Source organism: Hibiscus syriacus, unplaced genomic scaffold (assembly GCF_006381635.1).
Source record: "Hibiscus syriacus cultivar Baekdansim isolate YM2019G1 unplaced genomic scaffold, ASM638163v2 tig00110345_pilon, whole genome shotgun sequence".
NCBI lineage: Eukaryota > Viridiplantae > Streptophyta > Magnoliopsida > Malvales > Malvaceae > Hibiscus > Hibiscus syriacus.
This window is the reverse complement of record NW_024062696.1, coordinates 321,556-337,598: the sequence shown is the minus strand read 5'-3', so window position 1 is coordinate 337,598 and position 16,043 is coordinate 321,556. Positions and strand designations below refer to the sequence as shown.

At 32.5% G+C, this 16,043-nt stretch overlaps 2 protein-coding genes across 3 annotated transcripts; one reads left to right on the top strand and one right to left on the bottom strand.

Annotated features, from left to right (window-relative positions):
* The first annotated feature begins 787 nt into the window (after positions 1–787).
* On the top strand, positions 788–8,043 carry LOC120120679 (protein transport protein Sec24-like At3g07100). 2 transcript variants are annotated; one of them, XM_039140249.1, is made up of 14 exons: positions 788–975; positions 1,812–2,870; positions 2,976–3,114; positions 3,603–3,793; positions 4,571–4,678; positions 4,785–4,988; positions 5,147–5,378; positions 5,474–5,623; positions 5,856–6,012; positions 6,141–6,268; positions 6,368–6,690; positions 6,774–6,962; positions 7,230–7,485; positions 7,691–8,043. In XM_039140249.1, the coding sequence occupies exons 2-13, from the start codon at positions 1,866–1,868 to the stop codon at positions 7,458–7,460; spliced, it is 3,057 nt and encodes a 1,018-aa protein (XP_038996180.1). In that variant the 5' UTR covers positions 788–975; positions 1,812–1,865; the 3' UTR covers positions 7,461–7,485; positions 7,691–8,043. The 2 variants fall into 2 exon arrangements, with proteins under 2 accessions (XP_038996180.1, XP_038996179.1); XM_039140248.1 differs by having other exon boundaries at positions 7,230–7,470; positions 7,691–7,720.
* Positions 8,044–13,734: 5,691 nt separating this feature from the next.
* LOC120120687 (heavy metal-associated isoprenylated plant protein 47-like) lies at positions 13,735–14,464 on the bottom strand. The gene is made up of 2 exons (XM_039140250.1): positions 14,380–14,464; positions 13,735–14,033 (listed from the first exon to the last, which is right to left on the bottom strand). Exons 1-2 carry the CDS (start codon positions 14,462–14,464, stop codon positions 13,771–13,773), a joined length of 348 nt encoding a protein of 115 aa, XP_038996181.1. The 3' UTR covers positions 13,735–13,770.
* Between the last annotated feature and the right edge of the window lie 1,579 nt (positions 14,465–16,043).

The following is a 16,043-nucleotide window of genomic DNA, read 5'->3' as shown; positions in this document are numbered from 1 at the left end:
GTATTCATATTTCATTGAGGAAGTTGAACTGCTATAAATCATTGTACAAATTGTCTATCTTTCTTTACTCCATATCCAAAAATTTTAAGGATAAATTCACCCCATTTTAGTTTATTTCGATTAATATTTAAAGCCTTACAAATCTCAACAAATCTATTAGTCGTTTTCAAAACCCTAATTTTTAAAATCCTAATCAATACTCTACTTACAACCCCAACTCCTCTAACTTTAATAAATAATAACTATTTTAATTATTCCAAGTAATGCAAATTTTAACCCCTCTAATTTTCACTCAAAAAATTCTTTTTTATTTAAACTGAACTTGGAAAGAATAAAACGAACCTTCTTTATTTTTCCTTATTCATTGAATCGTAAAATCCTCAATAATTGTTTCTCTTTTCAAGTTAATCTAAATTCATTTTATCAAATTAAATAAATAGATAAATGGTGTTTCGAGAAAATAATGCAATCAACATTTCTTTTAAATCTACATGAATTGTAATTGGATGTTACATAGATTTTTTTTTTGAATTTTTTAATTTGTCGAGTCAAATTTATGTTAATAGGATAACATGAGCTAACAACCCATGATCAAAATATTATAACACGAACATATAGTAATCATAATGTTAATATTTTAAAATTTATAACCAAAATAAAATAGACTAAAAATATAAGTGACATCCATGTAGTTTACCCCATAAAATTCAGCTTGTCCAAAACGACTTCATGAAACAAGAAAGAAAGATAAAAACGACGTAAAATTACTGTCTTTTTATTATTTTATTTTTTTACTTCCTTTCTCTTGCCGATCTGCAATTTCTAAAGCAACTTCTCTTCTCTCTTTAGATCTCGCCTTCCACAAATACCTTTACGACCCCTTCGGTTTTAATTTGATCCTCAGTTTCTTGAAAATCATCTTGTAGATCTTCGATGGCCTGCCACTGAAGGTGTACGCCTCTGAAAGCGACGCCGGTTAGTCTTATTTTTGTAGCTTTTTATTGTTTTGGGAAAGGTTTCGAGAAATAATACTTTGTATTCAAAGATGAAGCTAAGTTTGTGTAAAGGAAATTAAATTTTGGATTAGTTGATTGGAATTCAGTCAGGGATGATTATAAATTGAATCTCAACTGTTTTTTGTTTGAATTTGGATTAGCATATTGAATTGAAGGAGCTGGATTTTGTGAGAAATTGTTGGAATTGAATTGAATTTTGATTGTTCTAGCGTGTTCAGGAAGGCTTTTTGGATTGTTAAACTGTGTATTACAGTTATGATGCAAATATTGAATGCTTAAAACTGAAAGTTTTGATAAAATAAAGCAACCAAGCACTTTTCGAGTTCAATTATGTTATATGTGATCTTTAAATAATCATGTTTTAGGTATTTTCTATTTGGAAGTTAATTTATGAACTCGGACTATGCTTTTTATAGAGCACTTTTGCTTTAGACTCTAGGATTTGGTTAATTTTTTTATATCTTTTTTGGGGGTTGTGTGTGGCCAAAAGGAGTGCAGGTTTACTCAGCGGTATTCTTAGTTAAATTTTGCTGTATACTCGTGGAGACTGTTATACTGTTTTCCCGCTTTTTGTTGTATGCATGGAATTAATGAGTATGCGAATGTTAAGAACAAAGTGAGTTTGAAATATTTAGTTTTTCTAGGTGCGTATTAGTGCTGCTTGATTCTTGATAAGAATAATTGGTGATGTTTGGAAAATTTTATCCTTTTTCTGGGTTATTCATCTGAAATTTACTGGTCTTTCATTATTTTCTTTTGTGAATGCTCACTATTGTGTATTACTTTTCCTAGCAGGCAGAGTTGTGAGAGTGCCTATTAATAACAAACGTAGTCATATTACTAATAAGAATGGGGACTGAAAACCCTGGTCGACCAAATTTTCCCATGAGACCTTCCTTTACCCCTTTTGCTTCCGCTCCTCCAACTGTAAGACCTTTTTCGCCATCTGGTCCTGGAACAGGATCAGAAAGCAGCAATTTTAGACCTATTCCACCTGGTGCACCCCCGACTATGACGCCTTTCTCAGCAGCTGGACCTAGCCCGCCCGTTCGTTTTAGTGATCCATCAGTTCCTTCTGCACCCATAGCATCTGTCCCACCTTCTGGGGCACCTTATCAGCGATTTCCAACACCACCATTTCCTTCAGCTGCCCAAGCACCCCCTAATCGTGCACCACCCATGGGGCAGCCACCATTTCAACCTCCTGCAGGTCAAATATCAGTGCCACCACCTTTTTTTCGACCACAGACACAAGTACTGCCTGTGCCAATGGGATCTCCGCCACAAAATGCAAATTTTCCTCCATCCAGTATGAATGTTCCACAACCTCCAACTGATTCATCGTTATCAGGGCCTAGACCCAATTTCCAGCCACCTTTTCCTGGATATCCAAGCAAGCAGCCTGCAGTTTCACAAGCGCCGTCACCATTTCCTGCCCAGCAAGGAAGTTTTATGCCTCCACCTGCATCGCCTTCTCCCTTTCCTAGTCAGCAGGGAAGTTATGGTCCTCCACCAGTATCAGCTACCTTGGGCTATCAATCAAGAGACCAAATGCAACATCCAGGCTCTGCACCTCCTACTGGCGGTGTCCAAAGATTGACAGAAGATTTTAGTTCACTCTCTGTTCAATCTATTCCTGGAACAAATGATCCAGGACTTGATAATAGATCACTTCCTAGGCCGTTGGATGGTGATGTGGTGCCAAGTTCTTTTCTTGAGATGTATCCCATGAATTGCGATCCAAGATACCTACGGCTTACTACAGCTGCTATACCAAATTCCCAGTCTTTAGTTGCAAGGTGGCATTTGCCTCTTGGAGCAGTTGTTTGTCCTCTTGCAGAGGCTCCTGAAGGGGTAAGTATATCAAGAATCAATAATGATTTACTTCTAGGTGTTTAGTTACTGTATTTTCTTGAAGGCATGTTTTTTTCCTGTTAATTATTGTTGTTTTATGTTCAGGAGGAAGTACCAGTAATTAATTTCGCTTCAACCGGTATTATTCGTTGTAGAAGATGCCGCACTTATGTGAACCCCTATGTAACATTTACAGATGCTGGAAGAAAGTGGCGGTGCAACATTTGTTCTTTACTAAATGATGGTAAACTCATTTGACATCGGAAGAAAAGATATAATTGAATGATTGAAAGTGCAATGAATTCCATCAAGTATTTCTAGTTGTGACATGTTTATGGCATCATTTTCCATGCTGTACATTCTTTTTGTGTTTTATCTGCATTTTGGAATGTCAAATATTGTTGGAGGGAAATGATGTCGTTACTCACTCGTATAGACTTGCAGTAAAATATATCGGTCTTCTGCAAGCTTGATTGTTATGGGCATCGTTCCTTGCTTTACACTTTTAACTTTCTCAATTTACTGGTAAAGTGAAAAATGCATTTTGCACTTTTGAGTTAATGATAGGTGTGGTGTGGGGTTTCACATAATATGTTAACTAACTGTTCTTTATTGGGAATGTAATTTCTGTTTATTCTTCTATTGTGTCCAATTTGTTTTCTTTCCTGGGTCGATCTCTTTAATAGTTAGAATTACAAAGCATATGTGTATTTGATTCAACTTCTATTTCAGTTCCTGGTGAGTATTTTGCTAACTTGGATGCCACTGGAAGAAGAATTGATTTGGATCAGCGGCCCGAACTTATAAAAGGCAGTGTGGAATTTGTTGCACCAACTGAATACATGGTGCGGCCTCCAATGCCGCCACTGTACTTTTTTCTCATTGATGTTTCAATATCTGCAGTAAGAAGTGGTATGATTGAGGTAAGCATTTCCTTCAAAGCAGTTAATTATTTAGTATAATGTGTTGTAATAAAACATTGTGTTATTCCAACAGTGATTTATAGAGGCAGTTTTATAATCGTAACGTGAATTAAGAAGAGACTTCTCTTTTTCTGATCAGCTACTGGTGCTCAATATTTGTTCAGATATTCTGTGTAAAATGCTAGCTTGGGTTATCTAGTGTCTATCTCATGTATTTTATATGATTTGAAAGTGATAGATGGTTGGGCTTTGCCAGAACTTGGTCTCAAATAAGTTTTTTTATTTATTTTATTTTTTATAAGAACGGGAGGTCTCATTAAAACCCCCTTCATATTCATCGAAATACAGAAGAGTATCTCAATGAACATTGGAAGGAGGAAAAGAGTACCTCAGATTTTATTATAAATACAATGATCAATGATCACCAAGAGCACAGAGAACCTGACTAGGAAAACAAACACTCAAGTCTACAAAGAGTACCTCAAATAAGTTTATAAAGTGAGGTTTGCAAGAATCTTTTGCCTTGCCATTGAATCTATAGAGAGAAATATGGTTAGCCTCGCTGCTTTATTATGGGGTTTGTTGGACATAGTAACACTTATTTAGCTGATTGTGCAAGTGTTCATCCTGGTCGTTCTAAGCATTTTCTTATCATGGTTGATTAAATTCTGGTGATAACATGTACCTTGATAGGCCTTTCTGCTCATCTCTACTATTTTTCTCCATACATTGTTTATTCATTTAATGGTTTGTGTTGAATTACAACATGTCTGTTAGGTTGTTGCTGAAACTATACGCTCATGTTTGGATGAGCTGCCTGGCTTCCCCAGAACACAAATTGGATTCATTACTTATGATAGTACCGTCCACTTTTACAATATGAAGGCAAGTGATTTCTTAGATCAGTGGCAATGTTTTTATTTGATGAGATTTCTCTCCATTTTATTCAAGTACGTCCTGTATAACTTATGTGTTTTTTTTGTCTTTGCAGTCATCTCTTACACAGCCTCAAATGATGGTGGTTTCAGATTTGGATGATATATTTGTGCCATTGCCAGATGATCTCCTTGTTAACTTTTCTGAATCTAGAAATGTGGTTGAAACATTCCTGGATAGTTTGCCCTCCATGTTTCAGGACAATGTGAATGTGGAATCTGCTTTTGGTCCTGCACTTAAGGCAGCATTCATGGTTATGGTATGTTTTATTTTTCCTTTTTTTTTTAAAAGAATGGTTATGGCATGTTATTTTCTCCACCATTTCTTCTGTTAGCCTTTACCAATGATAACATTCTTTTTAGTTTCTTGCTGATGTTTGTCCTGTATATTGGTTGTTTGACCACCTATTTACTACAGAGTCAACTTGGGGGAAAGCTGCTAATATTCCAGAACTCACTGCCTTCCCTGGGAGTTGGGCGTTTGAAGTTGCGTGGGGATGATCTTCGAGTGTATGGAACTGATGAGGAGCATATATTAAGATTACCAGAAGATCCCTTCTACAAGCAAATGGCTGCTGATCTTACAAAGTACCAGATAGGGGTTAATATTTATGCCTTCAGTGACAAATACACTGACATAGCTTCGTTAGGTGAAAAAAACACTGCTCTTTTTTATATAGATGATGCAGATGTTTAGAAGAGCTTTTAGTGATACTTGACGTCTCTTTTATGAATGTCAATGTAGGAACCCTGGCAAAATATACTGGAGGTCAAGTATATTACTATCCAAGCTTTCGATCAGGCATTCATGGAGATAAGCTGAGGCATGAGTTAGCCAGAGATCTCACTAGGGAAACAGCCTGGGAAGCAGTTATGCGCATCAGATGCGGAAAAGGTCTGCGGATTCTTTTTGTTTTTTGTTTTATCTACATGCAAGTAGATGCTATTAAGCCATAATCCCAATGTAGTTGGGTTAGCTACTTGATTTTTTCCCTTCCATCTATATGCTGACGTGGGCAAATTCTTATTTAAAATGCTGTTAATCTTTATTGTAACTTTTGCTTTATTTCCCCATGACTTTATGATAACAAAGTAATTGATTCATGTTATTTTTTACTTCGCTGCAGGGATTCGGTTTACATCTTATCATGGCAACTTTATGCTGAGGTCCACAGATTTACTAGCACTTCCAACGGTGGACTGTGATAAAGCATATGCAATGCAGTTATCCCTTGAGGAGACACTGCTGACAACTCAAACAGTATATTTCCAAGTTGCTTTATTGTATCCTTCAAGTGGCTCGATTATTATATCAGTTTTAGTTTATTTGGTTATTCCCTTGTTTTGTGAAACTGGTACTTTTATAATTGGAAAAGGATATATGTTATTGATGTTTCTTTAATAATTTAAAGATATACTGCATCTTGTGGAGAGAGGCGTATCAGAGTATATACAGCGGCTGCCCCTGTTGTTACTGATCTGGGGGAGATGTACCGCCAGGCTGACACTGGTGCCATTTTTTCTTTGTTTTCTAGATTAGGTAAACTTAACCAAAATCCCCTTCGCAAGAGATGCTATTTGTTTTGTGGATATTAGTTTCAGTGGATTCTTATATTTTCTAACCAACTGAGATTTGCAGCAATTGAGAAAACTTTGACTGGTAAACTTGAAGATGCTAGAAATTCTTTGCAACTAATGCTCGTAAAAGCACTCAGGGAATATCGCAATCTATATTCTGTGCAGCATCGGTTGGGAGCTAGGATGATTTATCCAGAGTCTCTAAAGTTCTTATGTTTGTATGGATTAGCACTCTTTAAATCCGTACCTCTAAAAGGAGGATACGCGGATGTGCAGCTTGATGAACGCTGTGCAGCAGGTTTCACGATGATGGCATTACCTGTTAAAAAGTTATTGAAGCTTTTATACCCCAGCTTGATTCGAATTGATGAGTATCTTTTGAAGGTGAAAGATTTTAAACCGTTAAAATATTTCAATAAGGCTGTTGAGGATGCAAACTGAACATCACTTCTGTCTTGTATTTGCAGCCATCTGCTCAAGCTGATGATTTCAAAAACATCATGAAGAGGTTGCCTTTGGTTTCAGAAAACCTAGATTCAAGAGGCCTATATATATACGATGATGGTTTTCGCTTTGTTATTTGGTTTGGTAGAATGGTTTCACCCGATATAGCGAAGAATTTACTCGGACCAGACTTTGCAGCCGAATTATCAAGGGTATGATCTCTTGTTGATGAAGCTATGTTCATATAGTTTCAAGTTTGTTGAACATTATATGCTTGTTCCGTTCCAGTGACCATTTAATGTGTAAAGGAAGCTTGATATCATTGTTGGCATTCAACATATACACTATTTGTTTCAAATTCTGGCCATAATAATGTTATTTGATGTTAATCTACTTGACTGTTCCTTTGACCATGCCTTGGCATGCCCTGTGATGAGGTTGTACTTAACTGGTTCTTAATGTTGTCTGTTTAAAATCAGGTGACACTTACCGAGCATGATAACGAAATGTCGAGAAGGCTGATGAAGATATTGAAGAAACTAAGAGAGAGTGACCCTTCATATTATCAACTTCCTTATCTCGTAAGACAAGGTGAACAACCCAGGGAAGGTTTACTGCTGCTTGTTAATCTTATCGAGGACCAGATGGGTGGTACCACTGGTTATGCCAATTGGATAACGCTAATACACCGACAAGTCCAACAAAACTGATGATACACAAGTAATTGTTTGGGAGGTTGGTACATTGGAACTTTTAAGTCTAACTTTGCTCCTTTAGTTGGTTATAATTTTTAAATCTAGTTTAGGTGGAGAAAGATGTTTCTTGAGTTGGGTTGTTTAGTCCCTCTTGGTCTCGGTGTTTAACTGTGTCCGAGTTGCATGCTTCTTTTTTGTTTGTGGAATACTTGAAACGCATCAAGATTTGCTTTTTGATTCCACAGATCATTGTGGTATGTCGTAAATTCTTCTGCACCGGCTGGTTTCCATCGGAGTTGAACGGATGGATCCGATCGGCTTGAAGATTTGCAGGAACCAAATTTTTTGTTCATTACAAAATTCAAGTAGGGAGAAAAACCTCTGGTTCTAGGTTGAGAATTTATGTTGAAAGCAAATCATTGTTAAAATTATTGCCTTGCAAATTTTTGGTTTAGAAAAAAGGTGTGAACAACTCGTGTGTTTTAGTGTACTTTGGGGGTTTGGAATGTTAAATTTTGTGTTTGTGGTTGTAATGACTTAAGTCCATATCAACAACTCTTAAATGGCAAGACAAATTTAGGTAGTTCGGTCATAAAAATCTGATGGGTTGAAGTGAGAATTCAGTGCTTTGATAAACCAATCATTTAAATTCAACTGAAATATACAAACCTATCCAAATCGATTCAATGTTGGGATTCTTTTTTCCTACAATTTCTTTTTATTTTTTTATTTTAATTTTCTTTAAAACCTCGTCATATTTTAATTATTACTGATTTATCTAGATGATCGGCTTACTGCTTCAGACTATTGAATAAAAAAAACTAATTAAATTGGTTTTAATAAGAATTTCTTACACCATCAATATACATAAAAACATTTTATGTGAATTTATGAAAATTACATCAATAGATAATTATAGGTGTAGTGGAAGATTTTTACATAAATTTACTAGTTTTGTGTCGGTATCTCAACTAGAGGTGCTTATCGAGCGAGTTGATGTGCTCGATTCGTGCTCTTTAAAAAATGTTATTGCTTGACTCGACTCGTTCATTAAGCTTATTGGATTAAAATCCATAATTATGAATACATATTTATAATGCATATTGTTATAATAAAATATGACATAAATTAAGTGACCAATTATGTTACAAAGTCACAAGGTAATAGAAGTGTCATGGAAATAAAAGTATAGATACTATTAAAGTTGTATTTATAATTTGATGAGGGGTAGAGTTATAAGTAAAGACAATAACTGATTTTTAAATCAGTTATATAAAGGGTTATGGTCTCAAGAAATAGACACTCTCGTATTTACTTAAATCAGTTATATAAAGGGGTTATGGTCACCAAGAAATATACAATCTCGTAATTACTTTTATCCCGTTAGAGAGTTTATACTTAAGGGAACTCTATAAGGATTTCAACCTATCAATTAATTCAGGTACGCTTCTGCTTTTCTAGTATTTATTTTATTCTTGATGGTTTGACATGATTAGATCTGGTTTGATTACAACTTTATTTATGGTTTGGTTCTAACAAAGCTCATTAAAATTTTGCTCAACTCTTGCTCGTTAAAAAAACTTGTTGCTCGACTCGTGCTCGTTGCCCGCCTTGTTACTCGTTAAGCTCATCAAAACTTTTATCTTATTTTTAACCATAGGTAAAATATACTAATGCTATATAAAGCTTAATATAAACATAAATTGATAAATTTAACTAAAGAATAAAAAAATGTATGAAATAAATTAAACGTCTAAACTCTAATTTAACAATCCGTAAAAATAGAATTTTCTTTTTGGGTGTAGTAAAATAATAAATATTAATTAATAATCTAGTATTTTTTATTATTTATTAAAAAATAATAGATTATTTGTTTATATTTTTTATTATCTATTAGTAAATTAATATTTTTAATAAAATAATTTTTTAAGATAACTATTAAAAAGTTATAAAAAAAATTAACAAACTGCTCGCGATCTTATTGAGTTGAGTTGGACTTTGCTCGACTCGTCTCATTAAGATCTCTAGTCGAGTCAACTCGAGTTAAGTTTTTATTGAGTTTTTACCAGGTCGAGTCAACCCCTAATCTCAACTACTGATCTTTAACTAGTTTATTAAAATTTTATATAAAAAATATAAAACGATAAAAATATCTTTATAATGATCTTAATTATCTTTTAAAATAAGAGTTTGATCTATTTTAATTGATTTTTCGACATATCAATACATTTAAATTATTTTTTTGGCTCTATCCTGAATAAAAACAGAATAAATTTTAAATTTTGTACAACTTTTTCACGAAATTTCCTTTTGGGTACACGTAAAATTATTATTTTTAAGCTTAGATGTTTGATTAATAAATTAAATAAATCAAATTCAAATTCAAATCAAATAAATAATTAGAATAATATATAAATTTATTATTTTACTATTTATCATATTTCTAAAAAAATAAATAATAATATAAATTTTATGTTTACTTTGATTCAATTACTTGGATAAAATTGGATTTATATTCAATTCAAATTGAATTTTGATAAATTAAATTCAGATTATTTTCAGTTTGAATTACTTTTAATTCGAGTTATATTAGATACAAGACTATATAGCTTAAGTTAAAATTTAAATCAATTTTAGTTCAATTTGACTTGTTTTGAATTTTAAACAAATTAAATTATTATATTCGAATTCATATCAAATCTTAAATTGAATAAATCAATTCGATTAATTGAGATAAAATCAAATTTAAGAGGTCTAATTCTAAGCAAAATCCTGAAATAAACGATATTGTTGAATATAGATGTATTCAATAGTATTACATAATTTTTTTTTTGAAAACTTATAAAAGATACCTTTGATGGTAATGTTGGATAATGCAAATAATTAAATAAAAATAAATTATCTTTTAGATTTTTTTCTATATATGGGAGATATTGGAAAGTGATTAAAATTTTATGATAATTACCTTTATTTATTATTGATTTACCTCTTATCTTTTTCCTTTTAAATATCAAATTATATTTCACTATTTGCCAATTTCTTTTTGAACTTTGCAGTTCTCTTTTTCTTTATCGTCGAAAAGAGCAATTTCATGCGAGTTTTATTTCCTTATTTTAGGTGTACGATACTTGGAAAGTTGTGTTAGATCCTTGGGGGCAATGCCTACTTTCGAGATTATACGACCTCCGAATTTGAAGTTCACATAGCAGTTTTAGTTATTCAATGTCCAAGAGCTCGAGGGTGACCTCCAAATTTGAGGTTAAAATGATCATATTCACATATATATATTTAATGTTATGGCTTTCAATGCCATGACTAGTCTTGGAAAATAGATAATTGATAGTCAAAGCAGCAACAAGCAGGTGGTTATTTGGGCGTTGGATGAACTGTGACCCAATCTGGTTGAGAACGAAAATTCGTATGTTTTCAAACATATTAAGCATATTTTTATATACGCTTAATTGAAAGGTAGTGTGATAGAGTAAGAGTGCATGTCTAGGATTGGTTCTGGGAAAAACTTTGTATTTGAGCGTGTTTAATGCATCACATCTTTTTTTAAAGACTTACTTGGTGTATTGTTCGTTTATATGCTCACTATTTCATACTATGTATCTTAGACAAGAGGTTAAAAAAATAAAATTTGATAATCTTATTAATATAAAATTTTCAGTCATAATAGTTGAATTGTCAATGGTCTCTTTAAGGTCAACGTTTTACTAATATGTATGAATAAATTATAGACAATAATGCTGCTAAAAATATTTATATCTATTAAATTTTCATTATCATTCTCTTAGAATTGAGGAAAGAGGAGATTGTTTATCCATAATATTTCTAATTATTAATTCATCATTGAAGAATTAGAAAAAAAATACTGAAATTTTCTTTTAAAAGACGAAGTCACAAATGACAAATATTTTTTTTGGAGTTTTATAATTTGAAAGCATTCATACAAATTAGTATTTTAAGACTTTGAGAAATATAGACATGGTTATAATTTTATGTTTAAAATTAATTTGAATTTACTATAATTTATTCGATTTAAATTGAAGGACAATATTATTTACATGTCTTTTATGATATTCATTAAGACACCTCAAGGTTAGAGAGGGTAATTGAAAATAATTCTGTAGCATATAAAAGTTATAGAATGTGGGATTGTCTAAAATGAATTATTATTTCATGCATTGTGTTATGAAGTATATACATTCATAAATTATATGTATGAGTATGATACTTTAAATTGTGTGAAATTAAGTGAATTTTAATCCTCTTAATCTAGAATTTATTGATGATATATGTGAAATCCTAGTGTTAAAGATCACTAAAACTGATAAAAAAAAGTCCATATTTGAGTATAAATCTTTTTACATAGAAAAGTTTTAGTATTAAAATGAATCCTGAAATAACTCTCTTATAATAAAATGATAAAGAGTTAATGTAAATAATGTTTGAATGTTAAAAATTTCTCAGAGTTTTTATACTTGATTCGGCATCCACAAAATACCCACAATCCAATATTGGATATTGAAAGAAATCTTAAGCATTTTCTTGAGAAACTAAAAATTGTATAATAACTTAGTGATTATAGTTTATCGAAAAATTGTATTATGATTATGTACCAGATAATGCATCGATAAACTTCTTTTATTGGGTATGTGTTCATTTTTAGTAGAATAACTTTTGTGAAAGCTTGTGAATTTTTTTAATAGATCTACTATGAAGTATGAGATGCTAAGTCAAGATTTAGCTAGGCAAGAGGTTGAATGTCTTAGAAATCCATCTTGTTGAGAATGATTATAGAGAATTTTTTTTATCCTTTATGTTTTTACGTAACTTGTTGAAATCGTCATTATGATTTTGCTTGATTAAGTGTTTTAAACATAATTCTTTAGGAGAAATTATTATATTCCTTTTATTCTATTTAGAAAGAGATAAACACTCATTCAATATATTTAAGGGATTATTTTTTCTTCAATTTGAAATAATAGAATATTATTTTTTTCTCTTTAGAATTCCCATTAATAAAGTAACACATATTTGTTTGTTTGAGAATAAGAAGAGCATAATTTAAATCTGTATTTGAATTCATAATTTTCATTATTAGAAGCAACATATAATCAATTAAGTACTAATTTTGGGCGTTGTGGGATGCTCATCATTCCTGATGCGTAATCAACTCCCAAACTCTTTTCAAGATGAATTTATGGGTATACACAGACCTGCTTTGTCTTTTAAAATATTTTTCTTAAAATTTCTTTTAAAGATATTTTTAGGTATTTAACCTACTTAACCCAAAGAGGTTGATGATGTCTCCCGTATTTTTTTTTATAACATTTCAAAACCCAAGTCCGATCCCAAAAGCCGTTATGACATCTTTCACCTCTCTTCTTCTCGTCTTATATTTTTCTGATTTTTGCCAATAAACTGGCCAGAGAAGCCAAGTGCATTTACGTAGACTTTAGGAGAAAGAAAGGAGATGAAGATTGTTGTTTTGGTTTTTAGGGAAAACGAGGATGATTGTTTTGGTTTTTGATAGATATCTTGGCTGATTCTCTCGGCCGTGAGGTTTCTCCACGCTCAACGTTCCAATTGTTTATAGTAACAAGTTGGTCTCATCAACTGTTGGCGGTTCACCCTTCTACTTTAGGCTGTAAGCCAAGATTAACGAGAGAATGATTGTTAACTTGTTTTTCTCTGTGAGAGAGAGTCAATCATAAGCAAAAAGAAGAAGATGAAGGAGAAAAATGGTCTCTAAAAATTGAAAGCTGCGACCCCTTTGTCAGTCTTAGTTGGAGGTATTTATAGCGGTTCTTAGCTTACGGTGTGAGGCGTTGGGTTATTATGCCTATTTGTAACTGAAAAGGCTAAATAAATCTGACAATCAGATCTTATATTTCATTTTGATCGAACTTGTAGATCTATCAGATGTTTTGTCTATGTGTTGTAGTTAGTTCGAAGATTTATAACCTATGGATGTGATTCCTTGGTAACTTTGGTAAGCAGAGAAGTCTGTTTGAAGACCTTATTGATGGAGTGTTAACGATTTCCTTTTGCGGAGGCTTGGTGATTTCCAAAGATCATTCTCTGAAGCTATAATAGATACATGTATTAGATTCAAATATCAGACATGAATTATCTTCATTTAAAGAAAATTATATCGTCAAGAATCGAAATAAATACTTGATTGTTACCAAACATGTAACATAGACAATCACCTATTGGTATTCTAAAGAGGAGGTAAAAATGACTGAAAAAGCAGGTCAATAGTTGGAGTTACAACTGCTAACATGACTTTATTGGAGACAATGGTGTCATTTTAGTTTCACATAATAGTACAAGGAGCTGGAGTTGGATCAGGCACCACTCTATAATATTCAACCTGGGGTGGTTGACAGCATAGAATCGGTAACTTTGGAGATTTGTCTGGTTTGGAAGGTTCGGGATCTTTCACTTGTTCAACTTGCTCAACGCTTGCATGACAAAGCTTCTTCCTCAATGCCTCGGTCAAGCATGCCGCATCAACCCCATCACCCAATATCATCAGCTTATCCTTTTCCGGTCCATGTAATGCCACCGATGTCACCCCTGCCAATCCATCAAATCTATTAATTATGTTTTTGCTTAGAACAAATTTCCTTAAATAGTGTGGTGGAAAAAATGATTCATATGAGAAATTATTTTCTCAACTAAGGTGAAATAAACAGTGTATGGGGAAGACGATCAAATTAACTGGCGTCTTGGGGAAGATGTTTGCTTGTCTTCCCAACGTCTTTCCAAAAAACGTCAGGTGGTCCGAACGTCATCCTCGTCCACTATTCATTTCATCCTAATTTAGAAAATAATTTCTCCAACACCCCATACCAATTTTTTTTCTTGAATTCTGGCTAATAATGTCAAGTTGATTTTGGAAAGGTTAATGTTAAAAACATACCATATGCAACAGCAGCTACCTGTAATGCCTTTCTTCGGAATTTTCTGCAGTGCATCGACACTTTAATAACTATCTTTTGCTGCATATTCAAAACGAAAATTAAACAATCAGATTTCCCAACATTTTTGTTCAAAAAATGAGAAACGATATTACATTCTTTTCTTTAATGAATTACTCACCTTCATATTCTCTAGCTCCAAAACGAATGTTGCTTGAGAGAACTAGGCTTCTGATTACTGCAGAATAACAACCATTACTAGCTCTTTATATAATGCCATCAGACCCAAGGTATAAACTCATCAGTAAAACAATATTAAATTAGCATTAATGGAAGTTTAAGTATTAAGATTATGATGATCCACAATTTACGGGTTCAACAAGAGCAACCCAGTTAAACCTCCCTATCACAACCTTTTGCGGTGTGAACTTAATCTTGAGTTAACTCTGCATGCGAAAGTCAAATTATTATCTTAATCATCAGCTGTTTAACAATGGGAACGGAATATCGTGAAGACTTCACAAGCACATGATTGAAAACAAATTGCTTGAAGATTCAAAGAAACTCTTGATCAAAGTCAACTTGTAGATCCGAATATTTTCGAGGGTTGGATGTTTGACGTAATAATCTCTACGTGTAGATAACCTCATCAGAGGCCCAGCTTTTCCTACACCTCTGCAATGTCAAAGTGTAGTAAACAAATGGCAACAATAATATCATTTTTAGATTAAACATAAAAATTAAAAATAATTATGAAAATGTCATGTGACAACGCCACATGATGGTGCTGTCACATGGTAGTGTTAACCCTAAATTGGTACTAAGATTAAACGATAACAATTAATCAAAGAGTATAATTGATATAATTTTTTTCTGTTGGCATGGTTTAATTGATTTAATTTTTTTGTATAAAGAGCTCAATTCAATTAAAAAAATTCAGGACTTGAATATATTATTTTAAGTTCAAAGGCTTTTTTTCATCCTTGATCCATTTAAAAAGTTGTTAAAAATGAAACAGACATCAAAAGATGTTATAAATATTCTTTTAATGATTTTCTTATTTAGTAGCACATGACATGATTGTTACAATCTATTAGTTGGGTGATTTGGTTGTTAGAATCAATTGTGAATTGATTGTAACTCTTTGAAATCTAATATTTTTAATGAATAAAATATTTCACGTTAAAAAGTCTTCTAATAATTAACATTTCAATAATACGTTCCTAGCAATCGATTAATCGAGTGAACTTTTAAAAATTGAAGGACTAAATTTTAATCTTACTAAGATCGAGTTACTTGTGGTTTAATTTTCCCTAAATTAATTAGTGTTTACTCTGTAAAGAGTTGACAAATTTAACGTAAAAGACAAGATGCATTGACAACAATTAAGCTAGCAAAACATTGTATTAGTTAACAAGTTCTATAAAATTATTGTCAAAAAAAGTTCTATAAAATTATGAAGATTAGAGTTGGCAATGCCGTGCAATCTCATCAGATTCATTGTACATATCGACCAAATTCAAAAAGCCCCTTTTTAATTTAGTGGGTTAATGCAAGTTTTGTCCCCTAAACTTTGCTTAAGTACTAAGTTGGTCTAGAACTTTTTTGAATTTATTTGGGGCTTCCACTTAAAATTAGGCATTTAGTTAGTACTTGAACTTAGCCT